The sequence below is a fragment of the Gastrolobium bilobum genome, unplaced genomic scaffold (assembly GCF_033153095.1).
Source record: "Gastrolobium bilobum isolate Gb01-03AN ecotype WA unplaced genomic scaffold, APGP_CSIRO_Gbil_v1 utg41497, whole genome shotgun sequence".
NCBI classification, from domain to species: domain Eukaryota; kingdom Viridiplantae; phylum Streptophyta; class Magnoliopsida; order Fabales; family Fabaceae; genus Gastrolobium; species Gastrolobium bilobum.
This window is the reverse complement of record NW_026898889.1, coordinates 36071-46222: the sequence shown is the minus strand read 5'-3', so window position 1 is coordinate 46222 and position 10152 is coordinate 36071. Positions and strand designations below refer to the sequence as shown.

General features: G+C 34.6%; 1 protein-coding gene across 3 annotated transcripts; it reads left to right on the top strand.

Moving 5' to 3' along the window:
* Positions 1–492: 492 nt before the first annotated feature.
* On the top strand, positions 493–3188 carry LOC133285097 (protein RICE SALT SENSITIVE 3-like). 3 transcript variants are annotated; one of them, XM_061482271.1, is made up of 7 exons: positions 493–863; positions 1011–1058; positions 1314–1442; positions 1631–1736; positions 1917–1958; positions 2097–2153; positions 2329–3188. In XM_061482271.1, the coding sequence occupies exons 1-7, from the start codon at positions 730–732 to the stop codon at positions 3058–3060; spliced, it is 1248 nt and encodes a 415-aa protein (XP_061338255.1). In that variant the 5' UTR covers positions 493–729; the 3' UTR covers positions 3061–3188. The 3 variants fall into 3 exon arrangements, with proteins under 3 accessions (XP_061338255.1, XP_061338254.1, XP_061338256.1); XM_061482270.1 differs by having other exon boundaries at positions 1008–1058; XM_061482272.1 differs by lacking the exons at positions 493–863; positions 1011–1058 and having other exon boundaries at positions 1325–1453.
* Positions 3189–10152: the final 6964 nt, after the last annotated feature.

The window sequence follows — 10152 nt, the reverse complement described above, 5'->3', positions numbered from 1 at the left end:
AATGAAAACAGTTAAAATTAAACAAAAGTGGTAATTCCCATAATGAGTACAACATAGTATGAAGAATATTGTGATGCTCTTAAAGTCTCTCTCTTGTTGGAACTTGGAATCTCTCCTTATTACGTGCTAAAAGGTACAAAATTTGGAGCAGAAAAAACCTAAAGTCACCTACTCTCACTGACTTGCACCTCAGAAGAATTTTCTGGCTGAAACAAAAGGGTAAAAACGTGAAATTGAGCATCAGAAACTGATAACTCTACCTTTTTCCCTCTTCTTACCACACTGCTTTTTTCTTCTTTTCCTTTTTCCCTTCTCTTTGTTGTGTGTGCTTTGTGGTAAGAGACAGAAAGACGATAAAAGTTGTCCCCACAGTTTTTCACGGTCATATACTCACTACACTAAGCACTCTTTCACACCCTCTTTTACCATCTCTTTCCAAAGTAGTCTCGTTAGGGACAAACAAAAAGCACCACCGAGAGAGAGAGAGAGAGAGGGAGAGAGGGAGAGAGAAATGGTCTGTTTTGTGGTGGTTAAGTAGTGTGTGGAAGAGTAGCTGAGATTGAAAAAGAGAAAAATTTCGAGAACAAAGTAAAGGAAAGAAAAGAAGGGAGATTCAGAGAAGGGGAGAAAAGAAAAGAAAAAAAGGTGTTAAATTGTGACGTGAAAGAAGGGTGGTGTGAAAAAAAGGTATATAGTGAGAGAGAAAGAGAGAGAGAGAGAGAGAAAGAAATGGTGGGCTCAGGAACAACATCAGATAGGAGCAAAGAAGCTGTTGGGATGATGGCCCTTCATGAGGCCCTCAGAAGCGTATGTCTCAACACAGATTGGACTTACTCTGTCTTCTGGACCATTCGTCCTCGCCCGTATGCTTCTCTCTCTCTCTCTCTCTCTATCTCTCTCTCTCTCTCTCTCTCTCTCTCTCTCTCTCTCTCTCTGTGTATGTGTGTGTTTTGAATGTCATGGTTTTGACCTGTTTTCTCATCTGGGTCTTCTCCATTTTCTTGCAGAAGAGTGAGAGGTGGCAATGGGTGCAAGGTTGGGGATGATAATGGAAGCTTGTAAGTATGGTTTCTCTTTCCCTTTGTTTGGAGAATAGAGGAACAACAAAAGCCAATACACAACTTTGAAACACTCACCTCAAGCAAGCACTATGTGTATTCTTGTGAAAATATAGTACTGAAGAGATAAAAATCTTTTATGATCCTTGTTGACTAGAAATTTTGACGATGAAAAGTTTATATTTTTAGCAATTTGTGATTCTGGGTATTGCTTGGATTGGTGATTCAATCAATGTTTGTTGAATTTTGGTGAAGGATGTTGATGTGGGAAGATGGGTTTTGCCGTGGAAGGGCTTCAGATTGTCTTGAAGAGATTGATGGAGAGGATCCTGTCAGAAAGTCCTTCAGCAAAATGTCAATTCAGTTATATAATTATGGAGAAGGGTGGGTACTGGGTAGGTGTTTGTTTATGTTGTGGTTTCCAATTTTCTCTCTTTCCTCTGTTTCTCTTTTTCTCTTTCTAATCTTTGAAAATATTTTCAGTACTACGATGTTGGAGGGAGTTACAAACTTATAAGCACAATTTCTCTACACTGTGCTCTGATTGGGTGTTGTTTGGTTTTTGGGAACAGGTTGATGGGAAAGGTTACATCTGATAAGTGTCACAAGTGGGTCTTCAAAGAGCCCACGGAATGTGAGCCTAATATCTCCAACTACTGGCAGAGCTCCTTTGATGCTGTATGCATTTGAACCTTCTCACATTCAATAATACTTCTGATCTTTTTTGTTTTATTCCTTTTCCTTATAATATAGATTTTGATTCCCAAGAGCATTAAATTTAGCCTTTTCTATTAGTTATGTGTTGCTATTTGGTGATTGATTGTCTCAACATCCTCTTTCTGATGTTATTTATTGCAGCTTCCCCCTGAATGGATTGAACAGTTTGAGTCAGGCATTCAGGTGAGAACAGAATGAATGAATTAACACCATGCAATTATTGGTATCAGACAGCTTCTTTTATGTACTTTCCTTTTATGTACTTTCAAGTTTTTGACTATTTCATTTACTTAGATTTTATTTGCATTTTCCCATAACCAGACAATCGCTGTAATTCAAGCTGGACATGGCCTTCTGCAACTTGGTTCTTGCAAGATTGTGAGTAAACTTGTACATAACATAATTTATTTGTTTCTACTCATTTTTTAGATTTTTTTTTTATAATTTAAAATTTATATCACTACTTCTATACCATTCATTTTTGTATGGCTATTCATTGGGTATATGAATCTCTCTCACCCACAAAATTTTATATTTTTCCTTCTATTCTCAGATCCCTGAAGACCTCCATTTTGTGCTAAGAATGAGACACACTTTTGAATCTCTAGGCTATCAATCTGGGTTCTACCTCTCCCAACTCTTCTCTTCAACTAGGAACACTTCCTCTTCTACTTCAGTTCCTTCAAAACATTCCACAATTCCAATTAGGCCACCTCCTCCACTCCTCAACTGGGGTCAAAGGCCACTTGTTGGTTCTGCTACTTCTATGCTATCCTCACCCACTTTTCAACATGCAACTAGACTTGGGTTCCCACAGGCCAAAGATGAGACCCATATGTTTCTCATGCCTCATGCACCTGAACCTACAAGAATGGAAGACATGATGGGGGAGCATGAAAATGACATAAAATGGCCAAGTGGGTTGTCCTTCTTCAGTGCACTTGCTGGAAGAAATGATGATGCTAAGCTTTTGTTTAATGGGGAGAGCTTAGGGAACAAACCAATTGATCAGAGTCACCAACACCCTCTTAATCCAAATCCTAGTTCAGCTGCTTCCAACATTCAAAATGCTAGTGGAAACAACCACAATGATTTCTTGAGCTTGGATAGCCACCCAGAAGGGGCAAGGAAAATGGACAAGTTTAAGAGGAGCTTCACTCTACCTACTAGAGTGGCTTCTCCATCTTCATCTGCTTCAATGGATCATCATCAACAAACAGCTGTGGAGTATAGGAATTCACAAGGAGGGATGTACCCGGATGTCATGGAAACCTTTTTAGAGTGAATGGGGGAGAAAAGCTAAGTAAGTTGTATTAGGGAGAATGAAAAATGAAAAGTTGTATTTAGGTAAAGTTATTTGTGTTCCTTTTCATGTGTTTGCTTTCTTTCCACTTTGTATCCTGTGTTTCTGTAATCCACTTAGTGAGACTTGATTAATGATAATTTCTTTCTTTTTCATGCTTTCTTACTTACATATCCTATATATCCACAAGCAATAAGTTATTACAATTTTCTGAAAGAGTAACATGTAATTCAATCAGATGGTGATGCTCAGTTAGCATAAACAAGCAAACTGGGTATTCAATACATTGAATTGTGTTTGTAGTCAATTGTGTCTGTGGTTTCTATTTTTTCCCCTCTCTACATTATGTGTTTTATTTCCTATACCATATAGTTTTAGTAACGTTTCTTGGGTATACTTTTATTTGATGGCAAAATAAATGAAATTAGAGCAGCAACTTGAATTAACTTACCAGCATTTTCTCTACAAAATGGAGGACATAAGGTATAGTAGGTACATATGCCATTTAGAGTAAGATTCCGTTGCGAATTCAACAAAAAGAAAAAACGGGACAGGAGTGGAAGGTTAAGCTTAGGTTGCCAATTAAGAGTTATGACCATGAAAAAAGTATGGTATAGGTGGGCTTTTCAGAATTTAGTTCTCCATGAATTGGCCTGGTGTGGAAGCCCACATACGTATGGCATACAATAACAATATATGCCATACGGTAGGTGCTTCTGGTGATATGACATTGCAATGCATTATTTTTAAAATATGGATCATTGGAAAACTGGTAAGGATGTGCAAAATAACTAAAAAAGTGAACCGAACAATGAACCGAACCGAACCGAACCGCCCCTTAAAATAACTGGTTTTTAAAAATCAGTTCATGAACCGAACCGGTTTTTAAAGAACCAGTTCATGAACTGAACTGGTTTTTAGAACCAGTTTAAGAATCGAACCGGTTTTTAGAACCAGTTTAAGAACCGAACCATTTTGAACTGAACTGAACCGAACCGTTTCTGAACTGAACCGAATCGAACCGTTTTCAAACCGGACCAAATTGATTTTTATAACTTTATTTTTTAAATTTTTAATTTTTTTTCTTTTCAAAAGAGAGTCGACCCGAACCGATTTTGAACCGAACCATTTCCGAACCGAACCGTTTCTCACCGAACCGAACCACTTCCGAACCGAACCATTTAAACCAATTCGGTTCGATTTTTTAAAAAAACCGGTTCGGTTCAGTTCAGTTCGATCGATGCACATACTTAAAAACTGGTAGAGTCTTTTACCAATAAATCTTTGGTACTCTTGGAGTATTATTATATTTTCTAAAATAGGTAAAAAATTGTAATTTTAGATGAAAATAAAGATAAAAATATTAGATTTAAATGGGATAAAAATTTTCTTTTTAAGAAAAGAGGTGCACCGAATTCGGTCCTCCCATGTTACCAAAGAAAAAAATCATCTTTTATGTTAACCCAGTGTTTGAAAATGTGTAAAATATTTTACTTCAAGTGGATGGTTAGTATAATACTTACCATTAGGTTACACTTAATTTATGTTTGAGAGGAGTACAAGTTCACTCCTAATGGTCCTACCATGAAATGGCGAGAAGGAACTACGAGTAGACATAAAATTACTGTAAAAAGTAAGCGTAATGAACAAACATTGCCATTTAGAAAAACATGGGAACATATGGGACATAATACAAGTGGAATTCAGTCATCACTACTTCATGAGGCATAATTTATAGTATATGAATCGAAGTTACATTGACTTTGGGTTTCTTAGGAAAAAATCAAGCTAAAAACGTTCTGATTTTTTCCAAATTAATTATAACTTGGGTAGAATATTTACTTTTGAGAACAAATTTTGATGCTTACCACAAAAATAAACAATTGGTAGGGATGCAAGCATGCACGATGCACCTGACTTTGGTTATGTCGTATAATCGTACCAAAATAAAAATAAAAATAAAAAAGCATAGCGGTAAAGCCGCTATTTTTATTTTTTTTAGTACAATAGACCACTAATTTTACTCGGTGGAAAAGCTAAACTGATAAATAGGAGTCTAGCTAGGCATAGATCTCTCAAGCTTTATTTTATGCAACTTCTCACCATATTTTTTTTTCTCTCTACAAAGCTACTCTTATATAGTGTCGAGCTAATACTATTTTGGCAGTTAAGCTTGCAATTTCTGTCATGTCATATGGTTCAGGTACACATATTTCATTCTTATAAAGAGGTGCACGCGATTGTGATCATCAGTGTACTGACATTCTTATGCCCCCATAAATATACTTGTGTGATGTGTCCGTGTCCAGATCTCTAGTAAAGATACCTTCCATAAAATAAAGAAACATGAAAATAAAATAAAATGACAAAATAAAGAAACATGAAAAAAAAAGAAAATGACATAATAGTAAGAGCAAGCAGCCTAATTATTAAACCAATAATGATGCCTGTACACTTATATATATATATATATATATATATATATATATATATATATATATATATATATATATATAGAGAGAGAGAGAGAGAGAAAGAGAGAGGTACTATCCTTTGACACCTCATCTGAGAGCCATTAGATCAAAAAAGATCAACGACTCTGATTTATAAGCATGTGATATCATTGATCTTTTTTTATCTAATGGCTTCCAGATAAGGTGTCAAATTTTAAATTTGAGACCGGTGTCAAATGATTCTACTTCATATATATATAGAGAGATAAGATCCTTTGACGCCAATGTCAAATTTAAAATTTGACACCTCATCTGAGAGCCATTGGATAAAAAATGATCAACGACTCTGATTTGTAAGCATGTGACACCATTGATCTTTTTTGATCGAACGACTCTCAGATGAGGTGTCAAATTTCAAATTTGACACTCGTGTCAAAGGATCCTACCTCATATATATATTTGGGACAAGATCAACTTATCTTGGTGTAAGAATGATAACTTATTTTTGTGTAAGAAAAATAAGTCTTATACCAAATTTTAACCGTTAATTTCCATGAATCTAACGGTTAAAATTTATTGGGTCACAATTATTAATTAATCATTAATTTTCAATATAGTATAACCGTTAGATTCACGGGAATTGACTGTTAAGATTTGTTGAGTTTATTCTTACACTTGTGTAAGTCGATTATATATATATATATATATATATATATATATATATATATATATATATATAAAAAAGAGTTATATTTACAAATTTTTTGTTTACAAAATCTTACAAACTCAACTATGTATTTCGGGAAATACACATTCAAATATTTGTATTTCTTGGAATACATAGTTAAGTTTGTAAATACAAAATTTGTAAACGTAATCTTTCTAATATATATATATATATATATATATATATATATATATATATATATAGGAGCATGATTAATTTATACCAGTATAAGAATAATAAGTCTTATATCAAATCTTAACAGTTGATTTTTATTGATTAATAAATATGAACTAATAAATTATAACTGTTAAACTCATGGAAATCAATAATTAATATTGATGTAAGACTTATTATTCTTTTGTATATATATATATGGAAAAGTATTTGTCATTTTAAATGACATAAAATTATGTCATTTTAAGAGAGAGATAGACACAAGATAATTTTTTATTTAAAATTTAAATTAAAAAAAAAACCAACCACTTTCTCTCCCATGATTTCTGTAATACCCCGTGTATACCCGTTTTGTTAACATATCATCGTATTAAGCTACGCTTAATTAAAAATATGTGAAATATCTTTTTCTTTTCAATTATGACGTCATTAAACTTAACCAAGTTGATCCCTTAATCAATTTCATAAAATATCGTCTGTATGTAAATTGCAAAAAGACATCTAACTGAAATACCTCATAATATAGATAAAGTGAGTATCTATGTCACGGATCCACTACACGTAGTCCGGACAATAATCCTGATACATTAATACAACTCCAGCATAAAACAAGATATAATCAAGTCTATGTGGCATGGACAATCCCCATGCTCACCAAATCAACAACATAACCAACATAGTCTCAACAGAGGAATCCATAAACTGAAGCTAAATGCATAAGATAGTAAATAGGATCCAACATCCAATCATAACAGCATAACAGCATAAGCAGCATAAACATGTAACATCTATCAGCTAAGCTCTGGCCTCCTGCCACTAAAGGTCTCAACCCCCGCATTACCTGGACCTGAAATAAGCATTCCCCGAACGTAGGGTGAGATCTCTAAACTAGAAATCTCAGTAAGACAAGGGGTTCTCAAGAATCTTCCACCCCAAGCTCACTTACATGTGCAATATAAGTTCCAAAAACAGTAATTCAATATAAGTTCCAAAACTCAATGCAGTGCAACAGATATTCATACCATGTGTGTTTAACTATTCTACTGGCCAGAGAAATGCAGGAATACGTCTATTACCTACAGATAGTACAAGGAACACCGTTTGCACCTCACTCACAGCCTCACCATATTGTATGTACTACATACTCAGGCTTACCGTATAGGTGGAACACCACATGCATATCATAAAGACACTAGTATATAACAGCTCAACAGCATTTCCAAAACATCAAAAGCATGTAACACAGAATGCATATAACCATACCCCCATGGGACATGGTGGAACCACAACATGGCTAAACCGATGACACGAAAGCTTACCTTGCAAGCTAGCCATCCCAGCCAAGAGTCCTCACAGCTCAACGTCTACAAACAGTATAATCACAATCTGTTTGGACCAATAATTATATCAATATACAACTCTACAAACATACAATGTAAAGACAACACCTTTCCTTTTACGTTTTACGTCTTAAGGCTCACACCAAGCCACAAGCTCTTAATCACTTGATTCTGACTTAGTTCAATTAAAACAGAAGTTCAACTTCATCAATCTAGGGTCCACAAACCCCCAATAGCCTACTGCATGAACAATGCAGCTACTGTTCTTCGAAATCCCAGAATATCCGGATATTTGTCGATCCGGATATGCATATCCGGATATCCATATTCGGATATCAAGGGACCCCATATCCAGATATCAATATCCGGATATTCACAACCAAATATCCAGATATTTCGCGGCAGAACCTAGATTCTGTATCTCGCGAAAATATCCTCCAAAGGTCCAACTTTTATCGATTACAGAAGCTTAGACATGCATTTCTAAGTGTGTTAAGCATTACCCAACGTTAGGTTATCATCTTAAGCTCATTACATGCATCAAGGTTCCATTTTTAAACATTTAAACTCAAGTTCAAGGGTGATGATCATACCACAAGCTCAAAACAGAGGATGAAGGTGCTCTTGGCATGGAGCTCTCCCTACAGCTCCAAAGGTGCAGGCACTAAGGTGAACGAAAATGATGCACAAGGTAGCTCTTTTACTCAACAAGAAAGCTCCTTGGAGCTTCAAAACACCAAATAAAGGCTCCCTCCTCACCAAAACCAGAAAACAGCACACCCAACCTCACAAGACAGTAGCCATACACAGAAAAGAAGTCATTTTCTCACTCACAAGGATTGTTCACACACACCTAAGGTGTTTAAGTGAGAAGAAATGGAAGAAAATGGCCTTTGGCTCTTGAAATGAGAAAAAAACCAATGAAACAGTGCATGGAGGAGCTGGTCAGCCGCAAGCCTTACGTAGAGTTAAGGTTTCTAGGGTTTTGTGCCCAACACAAGAGTATTTATAGCCAATTAACCATTAAACACACAGTATAAACATTAATTGCTACGCTTAGCATTTTAATTCCAAACTCAGGATTCTTAACCTACTCAATTTAGAAGAATTATCATATTTTTTTATATTTTTCGGAGTACCTTTCCGTATGCGCTTTTCATAGCCAGTATCAGTTTCTGGCACCAGTTCTCGTTATTTTAACTTGAAACTCGTTTTACAAGTCCTACATATTATTCTAGGAATATTCATGCACTTATTATAATTTTTCAGGATACTTTATCGGTACGCATTTATACCGACTAGCAGAACCGGTATCTTCACTTTTCTTCTGAAAAGCGACTTTCAGCATTCTAATCACTTACTATAATTATTATAGCCTTATAATAATTATTAGGGTCAAGTATGGAATTATTTCCTAATTTCACATAATTAATTAATTAACTTCCTTAATTAACGGTGCAGGTTTTTACAATTTCCATTTCTTGTGTATATCTCTCTCCTAAAATGACATAATTTATAGGGTTTTCTTTTTCTGCAGTTAATGCAGATAAGTTATCTGCAATAAGCCCAATACGACGTCGTTTTGGAGGCGGAAATCATGGTATTTTTGTAATTTTAATTTATTTCAGGGTTATTATAGTCTTTATAATTATAATTTTTTAATCTTTCAATCCCAAAACGATGTTGTTTTGGAAGTAAATGCAGATAATTTATCTGCATTAACTGCAGAAATATTTTTTTGTAATTTATATCGTTTAAAATGACAAACATCAAACCCAAATATATATATATATATATATAATATATATATATATATATATACACGTAATTATATTTGAAAACACATTAACCTTATGTAAATAGGAAAAATCAATCCTCTTTTTTCATGGAAATCATTCACCCTATCCATCATATTGCTCTGCATTGCTCAATTCTCCACAATGCTCAGTAAACAGGTATAATATTACAAAACAATTTTATATATAGCTCACCCGCAATCCAAGGCAAAATTTTCTTCATAAACGTTCAAATTCAAACAACTCTTTTGGTCACAATTCCTCGGAAAATCTTTGTTTTGCATCCACAAGCAAAATAAACAATTCCACGTGGTAAACACATGCACGTATATATCATATAACTACCCAAAATCCCATTTACGAACCCAAAAAACAAAATAATCAAAAGAAAAGTTGCAGAGGATACATATTCACAATTTTCTTGCAATCTTATCTCTTTGTTCTGAGGATAAGTTTCAAGCAGCCGTAAAATTGTTCCATTATGATCGGAAGCCGGATTAGGCAAACAATCACTTTATAAAAAATGTAGAGATAATTTTGCATACTATAAATCTTCATTCTTATTCTCACAAAGTCAGATAGCC